Source organism: Aplosporella prunicola (genome assembly GCF_010093885.1).
Source record: "Aplosporella prunicola CBS 121167 unplaced genomic scaffold K452scaffold_10, whole genome shotgun sequence".
Classification (NCBI taxonomy): domain Eukaryota; kingdom Fungi; phylum Ascomycota; class Dothideomycetes; order Botryosphaeriales; family Aplosporellaceae; genus Aplosporella; species Aplosporella prunicola.
The window spans coordinates 636,402-658,291 of NW_022983538.1; the positions used below are offsets into that span (position 1 = coordinate 636,402).

The following is a 21,890-nucleotide window of genomic DNA, read 5'->3' on the forward strand; positions in this document are numbered from 1 at the left end:
GTAGGTCTCTCTGATTGCGCAGCACCTGTTAAGTATACCTTCCATATAGCAAGCAGAATAGTTTTTGTTTTGTTCGTCCAGATCACCCAGCACTGTGCTCCAAGGAGAGGAACCTTTTAACAGAAACCATTGCCGAGTCTTTTGATGCGCTGCGCGGACAGCAATGAACAGACCTTCTCACCCGTTGTCAAGAATCAGCACAACAGCCACTCGCGACTGGATTTCAAGCAGAACTTTGTGAAAGTGACACGGGAAGCGAAGAGGAAAGGAAAGAAAGAGAACAGAAACTGTTGAAATCTACGACCCTCGGTATTTCCTCTCGTCGATGCAACGGGCTGTGAAACTGAAAAACTCAGGTCTGTCCCGCAAGGCGACGATTCAAGACGATATCCCCCGCACCTACCCAACGAGCCGCTGAGAAAGAGCGGAAAATAGAGAGACTAGCAACGAAACCTGCAAACCCGCCTTGAAAGAGAAACACACCCGTGTGAAAGCTCGGAGCTCGAGCCTTTTGTCAACTCCCAATGACCCACCAGTACCCTTCAATTTTGCCTGCATCAGATCCATTTGGAAAGCGGTGCCTGGCAGAGAAGTGACATCTACGCAGCAGCCGTGGCAACGAGGACCGATCAGATTAAAGAAGGCTGCCCGACGAAGGAAACATGATGACATCCGTGATTTTCGAGACAGTCCAGCCGGAAATGGGCCGATGCACGTGCCGAAGCGCCCTGGAGCTTGACGCCGGTAGACGATGACAATCGACCCAATGTCTGCCCGTGGACAGGTTACTCCAGGGCATAGAAACAGATGCCTTGCCAAATCAATAAAAGACATAACATGACTTCATGACGCATACGCCCGTCGATCCCTTAGTCCAACCGGGCCATCATCTGGTCTTTCGTCAGGGGCTTAAAGTCGGGAGACTCAATGTCCAATCCTTGCGCCACGAGAGATGGACGCACATGCGGCGGCACGAGCTTGGTGTTGAGGTGGGGAGCGATTGAGAGTTCTTGAAAGCGTTAGCATGAGTATCCCGTGGCCTCGCATTGACTCAAAAAAAAAAAAAAAAAAAAAAAAAAAAAAAAAAAAGACACATACCGTGGTGGGTGAAGTCGAACAGATTTGGCAGCTCCTTCAGCGCGCCGTTCGGGTGGCGGGAATCGGGGAGTCTCGTGTTAGGGTCCCGCAATTCGTCAAAGAACGGATGGACCATGGCGTCAATCGCCGACAGTCTCTGCGTGGGCGTGTACTCAAGCAGCTTAGAGATGAGGTCGATGGCGTTAGGATCAGCCTTGCGGAAAACCTTGGAAATCGGTAAGCATTTGCGGTCGTGTTCTAGAGAGCCAATCGTCTGTACCTTGTTGAACGGGTGCGGCTTGATTTGAGGGAACTTGTGTTCCATGTAGTTGGGGTTCATGGTCCGGATCTGATCCCTGGTGGGCGTGCCCAAAACCTTGATGATCTCCACAAGTTGATCAATGCCAGACTCTCCAGGGAACAAAGGCTGGCCCAGCATCAATTCGGCCATAACGCAGCCGGTCGACCACACATCTGGACAATCCAAGTTAGATGAGCGAACCATGAGGGCATGAAGAGCGGCCGAGATTGCGATGACGTACCGATCTTCGTGGTGTAGTTGGTTGCGCCGAAAATCAGCTCTGGCGCTCTGTAGTACCTCGAACAAATGTACGACACATTCGGCTCGTTCTCAATGAGTATCTTGGCGCTACCGAAATCGCAAAGCTTCAAGATTCCGCTGTTCGGGTCGAGCAAGAGGTTCTGAGGCTTGATGTCGCGGTGACAGATGCCCTGCGAGTGGATGTAGGCGAGAGAGCGGAAGAGTTGGTAGATGTAGAGCTTGACTTCTAGAATGGGCATAACGGTCTTCAGCTTGTTGAAATATCTCGAGGCGCGGTAGACGGTTTCCGGGACGTATTCGAGCACGAGGTTCAGATAGACCTCATCCTTCTGCGGCGATTGGTCAGCTTGCGAATTGGGCCCGAAAAAGAGAGGAAAAACGCGTTTTCAAGGCATACCCGTTCGCCGTTGTTGTAGAAGAAGGCCTTGAGCTCCACAATGTTGGGGTGCCGAACAATGCGCATGATCTGGAGCTCGCGGTTCTGGGGGCAAAAGCGTCAGCAACCATCAAAAGCATTGAAGGGCGTGAGGATTGCCGTGTGCGCACCTTGAAGCGCTTGTCCTGCAGGACCCGCTTGATCGCCGCATCTTCGCCGCTGGGGGAAAGCTTGGTCTGGAAGACGACGCCGAAGGAGCCATTGCCGACGATCTTGCACTGCGTGTAGGCCAGGTCCTTGTACTCGCCGGTCAAGCCATCCTGCACCTTCTCGCGGACGACCTCTGGACGCATGTTAGCCGCGAAAGCACACACACACAGACACACACGATGCGTGGGCCTCGTCCATCCTTACCACCCATGCGTAGGCTGGAGAAAGCCGATGGCCGGTTTTGCGACATGGTGCCGTGCTCGGGAGCCGAGAGTAGGTCGAGGATCGCGGGTTGTTATCGCGAGTACGGAGGGCAGTGGAGGAGGAGTCGGCGAGACGGGCGCGGCGCCTTGTTGATGGTATCCGTACTGGGCGATGAGGCAGGAAGCGAGGCGTTGACCGGTCACGATGGCGGCGCGGGCGGGGGCGAGCGGAGGTGAGGCAGGAGTCGAGCAGCTCGGGACTTGACGTGGGATGGCGCCAAGCAAGAGGGGGGTTTCTGACGGTGATTTCGGCAGTGAAATGACAAGCGGAGTTACTGATGATGCTGCGGGTCTGGAGAGAGAGGTGCGAGGGCCGCGCTAAGCTTTTAGGTCCGCGTGAGCGAGGTCAATCCGGAAAAGTACGTGCAGAGGAGCCCGTGTGCACTTGCGATGGGCGGGCAGGGGCAGTGGCGGAAGCAGGTGCTGGGGAAATGGATGCAGAGAGAAAGGGAGAGGGAGAGAGAGCGAGAGAGAGGTGGTGTTGGTTCGTTCCACTCTTTACGCTGGTCGACCTTGGCCGGGCAGCTTGGTTGGGCCCACGTGACGCGCAGAGAAAGAGAAGCGGGCGCGGGCGGCGGGCGCAGTTGCCAATGACAGCGTCAGCGGCTGGAGGGGTCGAGGGGCGGCACTCGTCACTCTGTTGCGAGCGGAGGATCGCTCGCCCAGGGGCAGCAGCCCAAGAGCGGATTTGCGTCTGGGTGCCTCTTGTCTTGTGATTGCTCCCAAGGCCCTACTACACGTGTCTCCGTTAAACTTGCAACCCCGGCCCACTTTGGGCCATGTGCAGTTCGACGAGCTGCTGGCCGTCGTGTGAGAGTTCACGCATTGCACGTGGTGCAGCATGCAGCCGCCCGTCTGCTGACACGGCGCGCATTGATCGAGGAGGCCTTAGGGGCGGTTATGCCGGCTACCTACTACTACCTTGCCTTCTATCCTCCACTTCCCATTTTCCTAGCTCTGCTCCTCTCCTTTATGCATCATTACTGCATCGTCGCGCCAGCCTCACTTCTCGCGAGGGGTGGCGGCGGCCGCGGCGGCGGGGCCCTCCCATCTTATATTGTACGGCGGCAATCGTGTTACACATTATCTAAGGGCCCATTAAGTTCCACGCGATCGTTTCCGTCGTGCTCGTTAGCTTAATCCGAGACATCATGAACGCAGTCGGATCCCGAGTCTGACACAGACCCACCCGAATCTCCAAGCTGATTGGGATCTGCGCTAGCCTTGCGGCTGTCGTTGCCGCTCTGGCCATCCTCATAAAAGTCGTCAACGCTCTCCCCGCTCCTGAGCGGACTTCTCCGCCTGCTCGAAGCCTGCCCTCCGCCAGCCAACGGCCTGAGATCGCCTTCGCTTGAGTCCATCCAGCTCGCCTGAGCGTCCCGCAAACCACTTGGCGTCGACGGCCCGCTCTGCGTCTGCCGCAACGGCTCCAGCCCGCCGTCGACCGACCCGCTGCGTGACCCGGACGACTTGCTCTCGTCAGACGTCGGCGTTGGCGGTGAGAACTCCAGCGTTGGACTGCGAGGCCCCTCGGGAGAGGCGTCCGACAGGCTCCCGTTACCCAATCCGAAGATGCGGAACCGCTTGCGGCCATCTCCAGACGACGAATTGCGCCGATGTCGGTTTCGAGGCGGGCTGTTGGAAGGGCTGTCGAATTGCAGGCGCAGTGCGCTCTGTGACTTATGCATCATCTGTTGCACAAGCGGTAGTTCCAGGTAACTGCTCCCTGACCGCACAAACAGCACAAGCCCAAGACAGAGCAAAATGAGTGTTGACTGGACAACGGCCATGCGCTTCTGGAAAACTAATTCATCGGCGAGAAGTGTCAGCCGAGCGCTGATGGCCAGCATTTCCCGTTCATGCTGCTCGCGGCGGTTTTCAAGCTCAATCACCGTCGATTGCCAGAGCTGGTCGTACTGTTGGCGCTGCTAGGTATCAGCTCGACGCTCAAATTTTCACGGTGCCAGTAGTCCACTTACGAAGCTAACCAACTCGGCCATGACTGTGTTGTTAAGATGATCCAGAAACTTTTCCGTCTTCCCCAATTGGCGCTTCTCCACCTTCGAAAACGCATCCCTAAGGATACGAGATTGCTCTTCGATGTACTGGAGCGACAAGGTCGAATTCGATTCGAGCATTTGCAGACGTTTGTGGATGGATTTGAAAAAGCTCTCCTGTGTCGTCGGTTGCGCCGCTGGCGGCTGCGTAGCCGCAGATGATCTGCTTGGGTCTGCAGATGGCTGCGAGGCTCTGGAAGATGTAGCACTGTTTCCCTCTGCCGGCAAAGGGGACCTGAAATCCGTTGACTCTGGAGAGGTCACCGTTGTAGATGTGATATTGCTGCCGGGACTGATTGTCGCATCTATGGAACGAGACACGGAATCTGTGGTCATGATAGGAACCGCTGTGGCGGTTCCGTTTTTTGGGCCCCCCACGGCAGTGATTTCCTGCGCGAGGGTTTCGGTACTACTCGGTGGAGTGACGGTGGACTCAGGAACAGTTTCTGGTGTTACGTTGGACGCCGAGGAAGGCTGTTTATCGGCAAAGTTCGTGCTACTTTCTGCAACAGCCGCGTCGATGGATGCAGTAGTACGCTCAGCCATGGACTGAAAATTATCTGCTTGTGTAACCACGTGTTCAGCTGAGTGAGAGCTTGTTGGCCCAGCAGCATGACCCGATTGATTTTCCGAAGTTCCAACTCCGGTGTCAGAGGCTTTGCTCGTCTCGACATCAGGAACATTCTCAGTGACAGTTGCCTTGTCCTGCGGCGAGGCATGGACAGCCTGGATCACCTGTCCCTCCGTTTCGACTACTTCGTCATTGTCGTCTTCACCTCTAGCCGCTTCTTCTTGGTGACGGAACTCTTCCATCATAGTGGTGCCGTGTACTCTGAGCAGGGATACCGGGCAATAGAATTCGTTGCCATAGTGCGAAAGGAACTCGATCCTCAAGTAACGAGCCCATATCAGGGGATTCTCCACCAAGAATGCCTGTATATCTCGACTGTTTCTGGCCTCAAAAATCCCGAGCTCTTTCCATCTTTCCAACTTCACCGGATAACGATCCGAGACGCTGATTCTGAAAGTGCGGAACATCGAGCTGAAAAACTCGAAGTTGGCGAGAACTACAGTATCAACAAGGATGTCATCACACAGTTCGACAATGACAAATTTGTTCTGTGCGGCGCACTCATTGAGCATGTAACTATCCTTGTTCTCAACAAGGAGTGACGATGAACTTTTGCATTGAGGGTTAGTCTTTAACACAGTGGCTGCGCAGTCGAACGAGGCGTAGTTGAAGCGTTCCTTGCATGTCTTTCCGGCATCCTTGCTCCGGGGCCGGTAACTTGGGGGGGCCTCTTTCGTTGCACTGTTCTGGTCAACTGCCTTGGCGCCTTCAGAAGAGACAGCCACTGTGTGCTCGGCCCTGTTGGAATTGCCAAACCCAAAATCTAGTTCGATCTCGGTATCCTCTCCAAAAGAATCCAACTCATTGTTGATATTGACTGGCCTGGGTTTCCGTTCTTGATTGCCGGCAGAAGCGCGGCCTTGCCCAACGTTCTCCGGAGATTGCCCTGCCTTTGCCAGGTTCTGCTTTTTCCATTCTTCGAAGGACAGGAAGTTTGCATTGTCTAAAGGCGAATCGGCCTCGGCCTCAGCTTCAGCCTCCGCGTCAGTGGAGGTGCTCGGTGCAGCCTCCGACGCGGATGTTGCCGTGTCGACGACGACCTCGGAGGATGATGGTGAGTTGGCAGAGACGTCCGGCGCATCCAGGATAGCCTGTGGTGCTCTCGCGGTGCCGTTACTCTTATGTACAATCCCTTGTTCGTCCTCGGTCGTCACTGGTTTTGGATCGGACTCCGATGGCCTGGAATCCGAGTCGGACAAGGGAGTGGCAGACGCGCTTGCCGACCAAGAAGTCTTGAGGCATTGCTGTGGTAGTCTATGAGTGATGTAGTTGATAGTGCGCGATCGGCAGGTTGACGCGGAGGACACGGTGCTTATCGTCGCGGCGGTGGCAGAAGGGGAAGCGGGCTGAGATGTCTCGATGGCGACGTCGGCGGAGGCGACGCTGCGCAGTAGAAGGGCTGCAGTGAGGACATGTCGACCAAGCTTGACCATTGCTTGAACATGTCAGGCCTGCTCTGGGCATGCAGGAAGGGTGCAGAGGAAAGATGTCATAGGCCATAGGTGTTTGGTCCAACATTGGGATCCTTTGCGCCCGGACACCGAGACGCCGGCGATCGCCGCTCAGCCTCAGCCTGTCCGCCAATCAACCTACATTGCACGCCGCCCTTGTGCAGTGCTTGGTCAACTATAGTCATTCCTCGCTATGGCCCTCGTCGGCGCACCCTACCTAACAAACGCAAATGTTTCAGGAAAAAATAACCATGCCGCCGTGGCCAGATTGGATCATGGCCATATACACGCGTCGGCCGCATCAACGACGGCCGTCTTTCAAAAAAGCCACCAGCTAAGAATCTCGCTCTACCCGATCATCTATTCTTCCACGAATAGAAGACACCGCACATGAAGACCCAAGCCCCCCCGTCAGAACGCCATGCAAGCAGGGACAACATAAGTATGTGTCATGCCATAAAAAGGGGTATGCCGCGCTCAAAGGAAGCAATGCATACGTCAAAGAAGTGCAACAGTGCAAACGCGCACCGAATGCATCGAGGAATATTGGAGTGAAGCCCGAAAGTGTGCACCGCCCAAAGGTTTCAGGCGGCTCCGACGCCAGACTCGAGACGAAAAACATTACGTCGTAAGAAGCCCCCAACACTGAAGCCACATGTGTTCGACTACGTGTCTTAGAAGCCTTCGTCACCAGCCCGACAAATGCGGATCTGATCTACCCACTCCGACCGGTTGACCTCCTCGGCAGTGAGCCGGCGATTCGGATTAGGGTCCAGAATGGAGTAGATGACATTTCGGCATTGCCGCTGATACCAATGTCAGTAAAAGCCGTTGACGCAGGCGGTGCCGTGACTTACCCGACGCAGAACCTCAATGGGTCTGTAACCGGACTCTTCCTTGCGATCTTCGAGATATTTGGTATAGAACTCGTCTTCGCTCTTCTTGGCAACACGCCAGAGGTGCCGACCAGTCCGCATGGCCATGTAAATAACTCCGCAAGCCCACACGTCCACAGCCCTTGGATCAAATTCTTCGTCGACGTATTCCTCGGGAGCAATGTAGGGGGCCGAGCCGCAAATACCCGCCGTCATATGCGCTTCTTCTTCCCAAGCCATGCGGAAACACTCGCCATTTCCAAAATCGGTAATTTTGATTGCGCCGTGGTGCGTGAGGAGCAAGTTCTCCGGTTTCAGGTCTCGATGAGCAACGCCCATGCCGTGCAGATAGTCAACGCCGCGCATGAGTTGCTTGAAGAAACAATCAGCCTCAACAACCTCCAGCTGGCCAGCTGCCAGGATGAGCGTGTAGAGGTCGCCACCGGCACAGTACTCCATAACTTCACAAAATTCACCTTTTTCGTCCTGGATAAGGTCCAAAGTATTGATGATGTTGGGATGGTGCATCGAGGAAGATATGCAGAACTCGGACGTCAGGCGCTTGTTGTACTTCTTTTCGGATTCCCCGGGTCTTTGCTTGAATTCCTTGACTGCAAACAACTGCTCTCGCTTCGGGTCCTTGCTATCCGTCTTATGGGCAATCCTGACGATGCCGAATGCACCACGACCGATGATCTCCTGGCATTTCCCGTACTTTTGGACCAAAGTCATTGAGGAACTGGCACCGGTCTTATGATCCAGATTGAATTTCTCCTTGTCATTGCGAATCTGGTCAACCCAACCGGACATAAGACTCAACGGCTGTTCCTCATGATGAGCCTCCTTCTTTTTTCCAAGCATGAGATTTTGGAACATATCCTTCAGTTTTTCCTCGCGCTTCTGGACTTTGAGCTGGTGTTCGTGAGAGCCGTCGTCGTTTAGGCGAAAGCGTCTCGAGATGTTGGCTTGCTGCTGCGCTTCCTTTTTCTTCTCAGAACTGCTCTTGGCTCGGTCCGTAGAGCTGGCAGGCTTCTTTTCGCCAGTCGACGGTTGCCGCTGTGGCTGGGGCCTGGGAGAGACGGGGGCGGAATTATCGCCGTTCGCCACGGCGTTTTCGGGGATCTTCTCGGCAAGTAGGTTGGTCTTGGAGGCATCTCTCGACGAGTCGTCCTTGCGGCCAAACATGCCACTCAGGCGGGAAGTCATGGTGGGTTTCTTTGGCAGGTTGGGTCTGGCGCCGTTGGCCTGTTGCGCAACGCCGCTGGCATCCTTTGGCGGCGGCAGCGCAAAGCTGCCATCCTGCGAATGTAGCGAAGAGGTCGACGTCGAGGGAGCAGGCGAAGGGGAGGGTTTCGAGGTCATGGCCGGCGAGGTCTTTGTGTGCGCCATGGTGAGCGTGTAGTGGATTGCTGGAGTAGGTGGTCTAGGGTCTGCGGGATCGAGCAAGCTCGAAGAGACTGCGCGTCTCGCGGCTGGGGCAGAGCCCAGAAGGTAGGGCTACCGGGCTCGCAAAACGGCGTGTGGTGCGCGTAGGATGCCCCGCTATCGGGTGGTGGGATGTCCCAGAGAGGAGCGCGGGGATCGTGGGGGGCAAAGGGAGTCTTTGAATGGCGGCGTGGAAGGCGAAACCTTGGCAGCCGAGGCTGAGGCGCAGTAGTCGTGGGTGAGCAGCTCACTTTTCGACGACGGACGCTGGCGCTGACAAAAGACGGCCAAGGTCGCACACGGGGCGCCGGGCGACGTCAAAGGCGATCTGCGCACACAACGCTGAAGCGTGAGGGGAAACTTGGAGGGCCTTCAAGCGGGCCACGAGTCCGGGCGGGCTCGTGCTGGCGGTGCGGTATTTTATCAACGCGGAACTGCCAGACCAGAGTCGAGGCGGAAGTGATCTTTCTTTTTGTCTTGCTCTCTTGATTTTTTTATTTTTATTTTTTTTTTTTTTTCCCTCTCTCTTGATTTTTTTTTTATTACATACCGGTACCCGCTTCCACTTCCCTCCAAGCCGGGCCGCGCGGGCACCGCGACCACCCACCATCCGAGCAACCTATACCTAATCCATGCCCCCGCCACGGATACGTCATGTGTTTTCATCATCGCGAGACTCAACATATGGAGCCCCGAGGGCCGTCATCAAGGCAATAATCTCGCTTGCCTCGCACTGCCACCACTTTCTCTGTCCGTCCCCCTCACTCATCTTGCTGCGCCGGCGTGACCTGTGATTAAATGCCTCATCTCAACACCACGCCGCCGGAGCGCGAGCATGCACCCGTCCCGCCGTTCTGGGTGCTGACCAGACCCCCCGGAAGCAGATCGCGGCTTCTGTTCTAACCACCAACCACCATCGCCTGCATCGCCAGATTCCCCAGACTCTCCGCACACGCCAAGTCTCCGTCACACCCCGAGCAGCCCCTGCCATGGCCTGTCGCCCCTTTCGGCCAATCCAGCAGACATTTGCGTCCCGCGCTTGCGCTGGTCGTCTATCACATTCTAGCTCGACCTCGTGCCCGCCAATTCCTACGTGTCCTGTGACAGCATCCGGCGCAGCCTTTTACATTGCCTCTTTTCCTTCTCCCGCACTTTGCGCATGGTCCTTTGCCCTTTGCACCAGCCTGGCAAATCCCGCCATAGCTTGCTTCGGGGCGTCCGTGCCGGATTGCAGTGCATTGAAAATACTCGGATGCTCTCTGATGGACCGATTGCCTTCCACGCGCCGTGTGAGATAGAGCGTTGGCTGCTTCTTGCCCTCTTCCTTCAATATCTTCTCAATCTCCTCTTGATAGGCCGTTTCGTAGACATTGATGTCCACTGCGCTGGGAGATTCGCAGATGATGTGCTGATGGTCGGGCGACAACATCTCCTCATCAGGACCCGCGCATTCGATGTCCAGAAACAAGGTATCTTCGAGTGGATTGTGCGCATGCCCTTTGCCAGTTTCTTGGCGAAACGATGGTTGATCTGCTACCACCTGTTGCTCAGAGATGGTTGGCTCAATCTTCGGCGATTGTGAGGCTGAGTCGCCGGCCTTGCTCTCCCGTGGGGGCATTGACAAATTATCAAGTTGCTCTCCCATGTTCGCGAGCTTTCTCGCGGCGTCTATGTCCCGATGAACGCCTTCTATAGTCAGCACACGCTCCATCGGCTTTCTCTCCTCAGTAGCTAAGCTGTGAGTTCTGGGATGAGTGGTATACGGTCGCATGGAAAGTGGTGGTTGCACCATTCGCGATGCTTGACCGAAAATGCCTTGCATCAAGTCTGGCCTCCTTCTGAACAGCAGCTGCTTGAAGCGTTTGACTGCTTTCATCTTCGCAAAGCGTTAGTGGTTCATCTTAGTTTAAGCAACGTCTTTAGGTACTCACAACAACCAGGAGACGGCCCATATTGCCAGTTATCGCTGCGTTGACTTCCTCGTCTGTCGGCGGTTCTATTATTGCGGCGATGTTCTCCTCCTTTGGAAGCAAACGATCTGTTCCCCTCCGTGTTACCCATGCATGTTCCTAACTCGTCAGCTTATTGTACGATGGGCCAGTTGTAATTTATTACTCACGCGGAGATCGTCCATGCCAATCCGTTTCTCTGGATCTTTTTCCAGGAGTTTGTACATCAGGTCCTTGAAATCCCCGTCACTGTCGCCAAGGTCAAGTTCGTCATTCCTGATTGACTCGTACAGTTCCAGCATGCCGGTTTTCTCGAACGGTATTCTTCCTAAGCGGAGACAATGAAGTGTGACCCCCATAGACCATATGTCCGCCGCTTTTCCAGATACATCGCCATGCTTGGGAATACAGAGTTCCGGAGGCATAAAAGCAGGAGATCCAGCTGACTTTTTGGTTTTCATTTCAGTGTCTTTCTCAAACATCTCTGAAACACCGAAATCGACAATCTTCAGGACATCATCGTCAGTGACCAAACAATTGTCTGGTTTGATATCACGATGGATGATTCCTTGGGCATGCACTAGAAACAAATCTCGTCAGTCCGCCAATGCCAATGGTTATCGTATGGGGAGCACTCACGATACTCTATCCCAAGGATCATGTCACGAAACCAGCACCTGCACTGCTCTTCATTGTACGGATCAGCTCTTTCCTCCAGCCCGACCTTCATTACGACACCCTTCTTGCAGAGTTCGAGCACCATGTACAACGAGTCCTCCTCTGGATCGTCCAAGACTTCAATCAGGGAGACAAGGTTGGGGTGGTTTAGTTTTTTCATAGCCGCAACTTCTTCCCTAATGAGCTCCAAGGAATTGTTGGGCTCACTATTGGAATGGCGATGTAAAGGCGAATTAAAACCGCGTCCGGCAGAAAGTTGGTTTTGCCGTCTGCGTGCAGTAGGGCCTCGAAGCAGGTTGGATTGAGCGCGCTTACGCAGTCGTGACTTTGAGAATTCTTTGACAGCCTATGAGATCGCAGTCAGCCAGATCCTTGCCGGCGGAGTGGTTGTTCAGCGGGATGCCTACGTATTCTTCTCCATATTGGTCGACAGCCAGATGAACTGCGCCAAAAGAACCTCTGCCAATTTCCTGCTTGATAATGTACTGGTTGATTCTGTGCTGGGCGGTCCCGTCGTCCTCGCTGTTGCTATATTCGGACCTAGCATTCAACGTTTCCTACAGTGACGCAGCGTGAGGCCAACGATCTTGAGGATTCGGCGCGCGGAGCATGTGAAAGCGACTGACTTTGACTTCTCTCGTAGTGGAGGCAGCTCGGCGGTGGTGGCGGAGCGGACTCTGGTAGGCGGGCGCGGAGCTATGGACATATCAGAGCGAGGGGGGCGGAGCAGAGGGCAAATTGCTAGCCTACACATATTTGACAGCTGGAGGGCGAGTGTTTTCGGCAGCCTCGGGCACGGCCACGGCGATGTTCTGCGAGGGGAGAAGGCTGGGGATGTCGTCGGCGGAGAGGTGCTGTCGATGCGCGCGGGACATGGTCGCGAGCGAAGGGATTCACGAGAGACGGGGAGGGGAGATAGAGGGTGGAGCGCAGTGATCACAGATCAGCTACAGTTTCCAGCTGCTCATGCCATTTCGCATTGCACGCTCACACCCCACCTTCCTGCACCTACCAGGGTCCTTCTCCAGTCGCGCTCCGTCGCTACTTCTCCGCCTTCCCCGTCCGTCAAGCCTCACCACAACAAGCCATGGTCGTTTACTCCTTTTACATCTTCGACCGCCACAGTACGTCGCATCGCTCCCCCGCCCCTACCCTAGCTAACGCCGCGCCCAGCCGAGTGCATCTACAGCAGGAAATGGACCCCGCGCCCCATCTCCTCGCACTCCAAGACCACCAGGCCGCAGTCGGCCGCCGGTCTGCCCGTCGAGCCCGAGACTCTTGCCAGCACGCGCAAGGCCCTGTCCAAGGAGGATGACGCAAAGCTCATGTTTGGCACCGTCTTCTCCCTCCGGAACATGGTCAGGCAGCTCGGAGGTGAAGACGACCAGTACGTCCTGCCTTGCAAGGCTCTTGGCTCCGGAGCTGATCTATTTGATGCTACAGCTTTCTCTCGTACCGCACCGGCGAATACAAGCTCCACTACTACGAAACCCCAACCCGCCTAAAGTTCGTCATGATCACCGATACCCGGACAAACAACCTCCGCATCGTCCTCCACCAGATATGGGCCAATTTGTATGTCGAGTTTGTCGTCAAGAACCCCCTATCCCCCGTGGAGCATCCAGGTGGAATAGGCGTAGCGAACGAGCTCTTCGAGATGGGGTTGGATAGCTTCATCGTAAGTGCATTCCTCCAATCCTGTGGACGAGCAAAGCTAACCCCTGCGAAAGAACTCGGTGTTCCCCTCATGAGCGACGCTGTTTGATTCTAAATAGTCTCTCAATGGCCTGGATGAACGACTATAAGACCAGGAGATACGGCTCTTCGATTGCATGGAGCGCCACGACCTCAGGTAAACTACCTGATTACTGGTGAACATCGATTAAATCGGCATATGATGTCACGAGGGAACGGAGAACGACCAAACTTTCTTGCGCATTTCAGCGAACAAATCGCAGGCTGTCATGCGCGGGGATGAGTGCTGCCATCGGTTGAGCCAAACCTGGCAACCCGATTAGGGACGATGGAAATGAGGATTTCGAAGCATTGAATTTGGACGCAACTCTCCATTTTCTATCTCGTATTCGGCGAGACATAGATCGTTTGAAGATTACCGGTGCTCTTTCTTTTGGCGTTGCGGCATTCCTTCCATTGATACCAAAGTTTCAAGAGTTTAACGCGAGCAGTGGTATTTTATACCCTCACATCCTGTTCAGGGGCCTCGTATGCTGTTGTCTTTCTAAGTCCGGACAAAACAAGAATCTTGCTGGGAGAAACGAGGGGGTCTGGCAGCGCTTCTAATGGGAATAAACATGGCAGTAGCAAGTTTATCACGGTGCGTAAGCTGAGATTGAGTTTTATTTTATAGAGTTTTTCTCTATACTTACGGACCACTAGGCATGGCTTTGGTACGAAGCGGCTTCACGGAACAGGGTCTTGACCACTAAGGATCCTTGAAGACAATGAAACCTCTCAGCTGATTTCTGAAGCAAATTCATTGGCCTGGAAGAGAGACAACCGTGCCATGTTCATTTATCATTATGGATCTTCATCCGACATGGTGCTTGCAGCTTCCGTGTCCTTTTTGGCCTATCAAATTTCTCTTTTAACTAATGGAGTATAGCCTTGTTCAACAGGGTGCAATATCGCCTGGATAAATTTGACTGTCAGTCACCTTGGATACAGGTAGCATCTGACAGTGTCAAGTATAAAAATAAGTCCTTTAGTCGTTGCAGCAACCCAAACTGACCGTCCCCTCTCCCCTCTTGCTTCTGACTCAGAGCAAGCCTAAGCGGAAAATGGTGAAGAATCTCTAGCCAGTTACCATTCTGTCTGGATTCCTTGTACATCTCGTGAATTTATAACATGTTTTTGTTGCTCAGATTTGTATATGTGTTAACGAGTAGACAGGAGAGCGGAAAGACAACGCTCTTGAAGCACATACGCCAATCGAATAATCATGGCCTCAAGATCGCAGTTATTGTCAATGATATGGCGGAGGTCAATGTGGACGGCGCCCATGTGGCGCGTGTCTCTGAAAAACAAGACAAAGGCAACCTCGTGCAAATGCAGAACGGTTAGTTGAGCTGACATTTGGCTTCGAAAGTTTTGACTCTATTAATCGTCGTATGACACAGGATGTATCTGCTGTACTTTGCGAGGGGTCTTCCTTGTCGAGCTTGCCAACATGGCTTTGGGAAACAAATTCGATTACGTCCTGATTGAGAGCAGCGGGATCAGCGAACCTCAGCAAGTAGCTGAGACTTTTACTGCCGCGCTCACTGCTCAGATGCTGGATATCCCTGAAGAAATCCCGTTGGAGGATAAAAGAATTATAAAGAAAATGTACGTCCAGCTGATTCTTCTCGTTGGTGCTTTCATAGAGATTTGCTGATCCCCGCAGTGCTAGAGAAGGCAGACTTGAAAAGATCGCTAAGATTGATACCATGGTCACCGTTGTCGACGCTTTCCGGTACTTCGCTGAGTTCAACACTGGAGAGTTTCTTACGGACCGCTATGATCGCGAAAAAGTGCCACCAGAAGATGAGAGAACCATTTCTGATCTAATGGCCGATCAGATTGAGTTCGCCAACGTCATCATTATCAACAAGATCGACATGGTTGATGCTGAGACTTTGAGGCGTGTGCGTACTACCATTGCAACACTTAACCCAAAGGCCAAGGTATTGGAGGCAACGCACACGAAGGTTGACGTAAAGGAGATTGTGGGTACAAACATGTTCAACTTCGAGGAGGCCCAGATCATGTCTGGATGGCTGGCAAGTCTCCATGAAATGAGCGTGATTGATTTCAACGGTAAGAAGGTCAAAGAACCAAAGCCGGAGGCATTGGAGTGAGTAAAACCGCTAGTTCTTGTCGCTTCTAGGCAATCGCTAACATCTTATCCTTCCAGGTATGGGATCAATAGCTTTGTCTATTGTGCTCGCAAGCCGTTTGATCCCATGAAGCTCTACAAAGCTCTTGCTGGGAAATTTGTCCTTATCCAGCCCGAAGAGGAAGAAGACGAGGATGAAAACGGCGAACTTGAAGAAATGGAGAATGAGGAGGGTGAGGAGGAGGAAGAAGAAGAAGAGGAGGAGGAGGAGGAATGTGGAGAAGAAGTCGAAACCATTACAGAGGTCGATGACCTAATGCCAGAGCGTAAAGATTCCAAGGGCCAGGAGATGGCCGATGAGATGGAAGAATACCTCAAGAATGTCTCATCTGACCCAAAAGCCATCATTGCAAACAAGGCCAAAGATCCTGTCCTTGGGCCACTCCTCAGGTCAAAAGGTTGGCTATGGTTCGCGACGCGGCCCCGCGAGGCTGGTTCATGGAATACCTCAGGTGCCATGCTTCGTGTTGAGGCGAAGCAGGTCTGGTACTGCGAACAGGACGAGGAGGAATGGGGAGCAGGCGAAGAGATCAAGGCACTCGTTCGGAAAGACTTTGAGGGCGACTGGGGCGATCGGAGACAGGAGATTGTCTTCATCGGTGAGAGTGTGGACAAGAAGCGCATCAGCGAGTTGCTCGACTCTTGTTTGATATGCGACGCTGAGATGAAAAAGTGGGAAAAAATCATGAAGCGCAAAACCTGGAGCCTGGAAAAGAAGATAGAACAGCTTCAGGAGCTTTGGGATGATTCGTACTGGGCCGAATGGATCGAGTCTGAAAGCCAAGACTATGACCACGGCGAAGGGCATAGCCATGATCACAATGGCCACCACTAAAGATCTTAGTTCGCCAGCCGAAGGATTGTGTCGAACAATCTCATTAAATTGAGAGGAGCTTGCTCCGACACCCCTTGGTTTTCAAGTTGTCGTTCCAAGTAGCGTTCAGCATGGCTCGCAAAGCTTCAAAGAGCATATTCTTTCACCGCACAAGATTGAATCGCCCTTGGTGAGCGTACATACCTCCATTGCATTGGAAATAGCATAGCACGCCCTAAAATCGTTTCTTCCCCATCCTGAGCCTCACTAGAGCTCTACCACTGCCCTTGCTCGTGCGGCCAACATAATCTGCATGCTCTGCAATGTTGAAACTGATATGGAATGGAGTAAAATTGCCACCAAATTATTTTGGGCATGACAGTAAGGTAGGTACATGGACCTGGCAAGAAACCTCTACCAAGCACCGTGATCAAACGTTCGCAAAGAAGAACAAAGACCAAAAAAGTGGGCTCAACGTCCTCATCATAATTTCGACGATCTATTGATACCACTCCATTCCTTCAACAACCGCCATTCGCTCACCAAAAATAGCTGTTGCTTCCCTAACATGGGGGCCAAAAACCCCATTTTTAAGCATTCCTCGTCGCCGCGAGCATCGTATCGTAAGAGCGTCATTGTCCCGTAAAGCTTGTCAATTGGGGGTATGACCAGCAGGTTATCTTAGCCGCTTCGGTCCAAAGGTGTTGCATGCAAAGCGACTGGGCGCCTTAGATGTCCTTGGAGGCCTCATCCGCCTGGGAGCGGAGGTTGGCAGCGGTAGAACCGCTCTGGGAGAAGAAGCGGGAGAAGACGGGCTGGATGAAGGAGCGGAAGACAATCTGGGCACCACTGCATTCGAGCGTCAGCAGCCGCGACGAGTTAGGCCTCCAAAAGCGGGCACTTACGAAGTCTGGGGAAGAGCCATCCAGAGGATCAAGACGAACTTGAAGGTGTAGTAGAAGGGGAACCAGTAGACGGCGTTAACCGCGCTCTCGAACACGCTGCGGCTGTCAGTTTCGCACTACTCTAGCAATATGCACGGACCACTTACGTCAAGAAGGCATAGACGACCCAGTACTAATGTGAGTAGTGTTAGTACATATTTGGTTTTGACAGGCAGGGAACGTTTTGCACATGGGGTAAATGCGACATACCGTCAACCACTAAGAGACTGTTAGCATGGTCCGAGTGTCATTGCGATACGTGGCCATAGCATACCTGAGTGTCATCGACCTTGGAAGCGCTGAACAGAGCTTCCAGCGAGTAGTAGCCGGGCAGGGCGAAGCCAGCCACGTTGACAAGGAACTCGCCGGCAATGTTGAAGAAGACGAGGAAGAAGTACAGGGCAGCGAGGCCGAGGACGGCGTAGACCTTGGGGACATTGGTCTGCTTCTCGAAGTTGTTGAGGGCAGGGTACTTGGACAGCTGTGCAGAGTTAGTTGTTAGATGAGTGTAGGCGGGCGCGCGGCGGGCGACGTACCTCCTTGTCGAGCTGGGAGATCTGGTGCTGAGCGCGGTCCTGGAACGACATGATGGTGGTGGTGGTGGGAGGGATGCTGTGCTGTGTTGTGGAGAGAAGAGATGGGTTGCAGGTAAAGTTGGAGGGAGTTGAGGGCTTTGGGGCAGAGAGGACAGACTGATGGAATGGGTTTGTGGGAAGCTGCGAGCGGGAAAGAGGGTCCGATGACGACGGGCGCGGACAGTGCGCGCGTAATGTTGCTAGAGTAAACTTGGGCAAGCACGACTGGTTCCAACGACGACGAGGAATTCGCTTCCCATTTGCCCTTTGTCTCTTTGTGTATGCCCAGTTGCTGCTCGAGCTGCTCAAGCTGCTGCTCCTGCTCCTGCTGCTGCCACCCTTTCTCATCTATCGCGCACGTGATTCCCCGACACAGTCCTCTGGCAACCAAAAACATCCGCCTGCTTGTTTACCCGTACACCAACATCAACACAAACCACCCCAACCCTCGCCCTCCCCTCCCTCTTCCCCCTTCCTGCCTTTGGCTTGCCCGAGTGTCTGCCATCCGCCGCCCTGTCTGTTCCATTCCCCCCGTTGCTGCTGCCACCGCTGCTGTCCCCGCTGCTGCCGCCGCTGCTGCTACTGCCTGCCGCTGTCCACTTGCAGCCTCAGCCTTGGTCGTGCGCGCGACGATTTCTTGGATCGGCATAGCCAGTCAAAAAGACGACCGCCCCGACGGTGATCGGCGCAGCCATACTCTGGTAAGTCTGCGACTCCGCCATTTTGTGGAGCGATAGCCCGGTCCGGCTGGTAAACAGCCAAGACATCGCTCACAAACACATAGCTGACGGCCAGCCACAACAACAGATCCTCCCGCACAAAGTCATGCCAAACATGGCCAACCAGGGCAGGCGATCGCGATCAACCACCTCTGCATCTACCAAGGCAAGCCAGCGCCCGCTGTCGCGAGCATCGACAACCAGCCTGCACTCGGCCACAACCCAGGACCATAGCAACGACTTTGCGACGCAGTACCAACGTAGCCTAAACTCGACGCAGCCCATGGGAGATGGATCGCATGGCCAGATGCAGTACGCAACCATGGACCAAGGCCAAATATTGCACGCTACCGCCCACTCGCTCCCGCATGCCCAGTATCACGGCATCATGCCGGACTCGGTTATGCAGCAGTATCCGCAATCTGCGTCGCAACAAATGATGCCGCAACACTCGCAACAGAGCCACTACTCCCAACCCCCGAATGCCTATATGCATTTGCAGCAGCAGGCGTCTGAGTACGGTGTTTCCGCTACCAATGCTCCTGCCGCCGCAGCGAGCGGCGCTGAGACGGACGACAAGAAAAAGAAGAGCTCGTCGGCAAGCGCAACCAACGACAAGGAGCTGCGGGAAATGTTGACACGGGCTGAGGGACGCACTTTAAAAAATGTGGCAGAAGAGGTCTTGCGGACTGAAAGAACGTCCCGCGCGGAAAAATCAAAGCAGTTGTTTGCCATGCTATGGTAAGAGAGATTATGTAACAATTGAGCTGGTGCTAATCCGTCACAGGTTGAGGCAGACGTGTAAGCATGCAAAAACCTCTGTCCCCAGGAATCGTGTCTACTCTCAGTACGCAGATCGATGCGCCACGGAGCGAGTCCAGCCTCTGAATCCGGCATCATTTGGAAAGCTCGTAAGGGTGATATTCCCAGGCATTGCTACTCGGAGATTGGGTGTTCGTGGAGAGTCAAAATATCACTATGTGGATTTGGCATTGGTAGATGACCCAATTGAGGGCAACGAACTGGAGCGAGCAGGCAGTGCACAAAGCGGCGATTTCATGGGGTTGCGGCAAGGATCCGGTAACCCTCACATTGATTTCAAGTAAGTTTTCCCTCTTGATTGCGTGGATTATGACAATCGCTGAACAATCTTGCCACTCAAAGTACTATGCCACGCCTGCCAGCAGACACTGCCGCATTCCCTACCTCAGATCAGGGAATAGACCCACAACCGAAAACTTACAACACCGGCTCAGCTTCTCGGGGTCGCGTCTTTGCAGAACCGCATGCCCCTGGTTACACCCAATCGAGGCACACTTCAAGCATGTATGAGCAGGAGCTGAAGTTTCCTCCTCCGAACCAAGAGTCATTCCAGGAGAACGACTCAATTGAGCTTCCCAACATCCACGACTACGTTCCACCTAAAACCGACATAGACGCCGCCAACGCATTGACAGCTTTATACCGGACGCATTGCACATCTCTTGTCGATTGTATCCGCTTTTGCAAGGAGAAGCAATTTTTCCGCTTGTTTACCTCCTTTCACGGCACGTTGACTGTACCAGTGCAAAAACTCCTTGCCCATCCAAACATGGCCCCTTGGATTCGGGAGTGCGATTGGTTAATGTACCAGAAGATGATCCGCTTCGTCTCGAGACTTACTCTGCAGGTAACCCCGCCGGTGGTGCTGCATTTCCTCGATAACGTATCCCGAGAACTGCATAAGCACGTCAGCAAAACCTTCCAGGGCCATCCGCTCCACGTCCTCGAGGCAAGGCTTGAACCGGCGACTCTGTTTGCACAACTCCTGCATAGAATGCTTCGCGCCAACCAAGCAGCTCATGCGGCGGCAGCTCTTTTGATGATTGATCAGAACCGAAGCCAAATGTGGCAGGACTGGGTTACCTTTGTCAACCCAAAGAGGATTCTGGAAAGTGAATTGCCGGATTGCGGTTACGAAGAGGTCTACACGATCTTAACTCAAGATGTCAGGAGTCTTCTACAACCTTTGTCGACACCGGTATGGTTGGAAAATGGCACCCATTACCAGGAAGCGGCTCTTTCGACAGCAAAACAGCACGGTGATTCGCCAATAACAAACGAGACGGTCATTGATCGACTGGCCTTTTTTCTCTCTAATTTGCCAACCCGCTTTCCGCAGGCTAGTACTCGAACGTTGCTTCACTGCATCAGCGCAGTGGGAACGGCGGCTTGCCGGGAAATCACTGTTGAGAATGGTGTGAGCTTCTCGCCCTGGTGGATCACCAAGGTGTTCGTTGATGAAATGAGCCTATGGCTGGCTTCGCTTGGGGGATTCCTGGAACATCGTCCTCCGGTGCGCAAAAGCACGTCACCTTCAGCATCTGCTGCGGATTTGGACAGCAGACTCAGCAATGGCGGAGCAGTTCGCGGCAACAGCCAAGGCACCAGACGCTACAGCAGCTTGGGCGCAGACTTCTCCATGGATACTAGCTTCATAAGTAATCAGGGCAAAGACAGTTCCGGGGATGACAGTACGTTGTAGCCGAGACTTGGCCTATCAGATAGGCTATCAGACTTTGACTGACATCAAATGTCATAGTAAATGTCCGCAACGCCCAAGAGCCCTTCAATCAGAACAAATTCCAAAATTTCGCCATGGACCTCGAAAACCAGGATCATGACGACAGCGGTATCGGCATGTCCCTCATGGACGACAACCTTGGCCTATCGAAGACTTACATGGGTGCTAACGACGCCGCCAACTTTATGCACGGAGGGATGAATGTCAGCTAAGAGAGTGCTCAAACAAGCCATGTTGACACCCATTTCCGCATGTGTCACAATGTTGCCAAAGGCCTCAATCATGCGAATACGACCGTTTCCGACTCTACGACTACATCCTCATTGTGTACGATGAGAGAATATTTGTTTAAATACCTAATTTTTGTACATGGACTTGGTGCGTTGGAGGGAGTTTGAACGTACCCAGTCGCAGTGAGGATTTTTTGTTTCTTCCATCTTTGCGAATCTGTTCGCGTAGTTGCTTTGTTCCATGTTACTGCTTTTTAGTCGTGGGCTGGATTCTGTGATACCGTCTGTACTAGGGCAGGTGTTATGGGTGTTTCTCTTTGTTTTCGGATCGCGGCGCAGCTTTGAGGACATTCCTGTCATGCTTGAAAAGGATGGGATTAGGATACCCGGGAAAAGCGCGCGCGCGCGCTGGGGGATATTGGATCTTTTCTGGGCGACTACAGGCCTCAGCCTTATTTACTCGTTGCTCGACAGAGTGGTTCATTGAAGTGATGGCTGGCACATTTAATTTTTGACTGGCGAGGTCGTTTGCGGAAGGCTTGGTACAGTACAAAGACATTGGTCTCAAGTCTGGTGCTTCCAATCCATCAAGTATT

General features: G+C 53.5%; 8 protein-coding genes across 8 annotated transcripts; 3 read left to right on the forward strand and 5 right to left on the reverse strand.

Moving 5' to 3' along the window:
• Nucleotides 1-869: 869 nt before the first annotated feature.
• Nucleotides 870-2,475, reverse strand: K452DRAFT_307852 (uncharacterized protein; the record flags this gene model as incomplete). The annotated part of the gene is made up of 6 exons (XM_033543107.1): nucleotides 870-1,009; nucleotides 1,099-1,551; nucleotides 1,620-1,968; nucleotides 2,037-2,120; nucleotides 2,186-2,356; nucleotides 2,404-2,475. The coding sequence occupies 6 exons, from the start codon at nucleotides 2,473-2,475 to the stop codon at nucleotides 870-872; spliced, it is 1,269 nt and encodes a 422-aa protein (XP_033398672.1).
• An 859-nt stretch (nucleotides 2,476-3,334) lies between these two features.
• K452DRAFT_269574 (uncharacterized protein) lies at nucleotides 3,335-6,609 on the reverse strand (the record flags this gene model as incomplete). Its single annotated transcript, XM_033538947.1, has 4 exons — nucleotides 3,335-4,413; nucleotides 4,468-4,736; nucleotides 5,163-5,874; nucleotides 5,995-6,609. The coding sequence occupies 4 exons, from the start codon at nucleotides 6,607-6,609 to the stop codon at nucleotides 3,625-3,627; spliced, it is 2,385 nt and encodes a 794-aa protein (XP_033398673.1). The 3' UTR covers nucleotides 3,335-3,624.
• A 692-nt stretch (nucleotides 6,610-7,301) lies between these two features.
• Nucleotides 7,302-8,891, reverse strand: K452DRAFT_326182 (uncharacterized protein; the record flags this gene model as incomplete). Its single annotated transcript, XM_033544831.1, has 2 exons — nucleotides 7,302-7,433; nucleotides 7,485-8,891. 2 exons carry the CDS (start codon nucleotides 8,889-8,891, stop codon nucleotides 7,302-7,304), a joined length of 1,539 nt encoding a protein of 512 aa, XP_033398674.1.
• Nucleotides 8,892-10,050: 1,159 nt separating this feature from the next.
• Nucleotides 10,051-12,429, reverse strand: K452DRAFT_225926 (uncharacterized protein; the record flags this gene model as incomplete). Its single annotated transcript, XM_033536789.1, has 7 exons — nucleotides 10,051-10,803; nucleotides 10,859-10,996; nucleotides 11,047-11,456; nucleotides 11,516-11,900; nucleotides 11,962-12,111; nucleotides 12,181-12,250; nucleotides 12,305-12,429. The coding sequence occupies 7 exons, from the start codon at nucleotides 12,427-12,429 to the stop codon at nucleotides 10,051-10,053; spliced, it is 2,031 nt and encodes a 676-aa protein (XP_033398675.1).
• A 212-nt stretch (nucleotides 12,430-12,641) lies between these two features.
• On the forward strand, nucleotides 12,642-13,305 carry K452DRAFT_297479 (uncharacterized protein; the record flags this gene model as incomplete). The annotated part of the gene is made up of 4 exons (XM_033542029.1): nucleotides 12,642-12,678; nucleotides 12,728-12,941; nucleotides 12,998-13,232; nucleotides 13,285-13,305. 4 exons carry the CDS (start codon nucleotides 12,642-12,644, stop codon nucleotides 13,303-13,305), a joined length of 507 nt encoding a protein of 168 aa, XP_033398676.1.
• A 621-nt stretch (nucleotides 13,306-13,926) lies between these two features.
• K452DRAFT_13696 (uncharacterized protein) lies at nucleotides 13,927-16,497 on the forward strand. Its single transcript, XM_033535345.1, has 4 exons — nucleotides 13,927-14,630; nucleotides 14,692-14,899; nucleotides 14,958-15,407; nucleotides 15,468-16,497. The coding sequence occupies exons 1-4, from the start codon at nucleotides 14,420-14,422 to the stop codon at nucleotides 16,282-16,284; spliced, it is 1,686 nt and encodes a 561-aa protein (XP_033398677.1). The 5' UTR covers nucleotides 13,927-14,419; the 3' UTR covers nucleotides 16,285-16,497.
• Nucleotides 16,498-16,578: 81 nt separating this feature from the next.
• K452DRAFT_269586 (uncharacterized protein) lies at nucleotides 16,579-18,046 on the reverse strand. Its single transcript, XM_033538948.1, has 6 exons — nucleotides 17,744-18,046; nucleotides 17,482-17,688; nucleotides 17,418-17,426; nucleotides 17,315-17,340; nucleotides 17,169-17,264; nucleotides 16,579-17,112 (listed from the first exon to the last, which is right to left on the reverse strand). Exons 1-6 carry the CDS (start codon nucleotides 17,792-17,794, stop codon nucleotides 16,992-16,994), a joined length of 510 nt encoding a protein of 169 aa, XP_033398678.1. The 5' UTR covers nucleotides 17,795-18,046; the 3' UTR covers nucleotides 16,579-16,991.
• Nucleotides 18,047-18,991: 945 nt separating this feature from the next.
• Nucleotides 18,992-21,025, forward strand: K452DRAFT_225624 (uncharacterized protein; the record flags this gene model as incomplete). Its single annotated transcript, XM_033536767.1, has 3 exons — nucleotides 18,992-19,242; nucleotides 19,289-19,603; nucleotides 19,666-21,025. 3 exons carry the CDS (start codon nucleotides 18,992-18,994, stop codon nucleotides 21,023-21,025), a joined length of 1,926 nt encoding a protein of 641 aa, XP_033398679.1.
• Between the last annotated feature and the right edge of the window lie 865 nt (nucleotides 21,026-21,890).

Coding starts and splice junctions, on each gene's coding strand:
- K452DRAFT_269586 (XM_033538948.1), bottom strand. CDS start 17,794: ATGTCGTTCCAGGACCGCGCTCAGCACCAGATCTCCCAGCTCGACAAG. Junction 17,689..17,743: donor TCTCCCAGCTCGACAAGGAG/GTACGTCGCCCG, acceptor AACTCTGCACAG/CTGTCCAAGTACCCTGCCCT. Junction 17,113..17,168: donor ATGGCTCTTCCCCAGACTTC/GTAAGTGCCCGC, acceptor GCTCGAATGCAG/TGGTGCCCAGATTGTCTTCC.
- K452DRAFT_13696 (XM_033535345.1), top strand. CDS start 14,420: ATGTTTTTGTTGCTCAGATTTGTATATGTGTTAACGAGTAGACAGGAG. Junction 14,900..14,957: donor AAAAGAATTATAAAGAAAAT/GTACGTCCAGCT, acceptor TGATCCCCGCAG/TGCTAGAGAAGGCAGACTTG. Junction 15,408..15,467: donor CCAAAGCCGGAGGCATTGGA/GTGAGTAAAACC, acceptor TTATCCTTCCAG/GTATGGGATCAATAGCTTTG.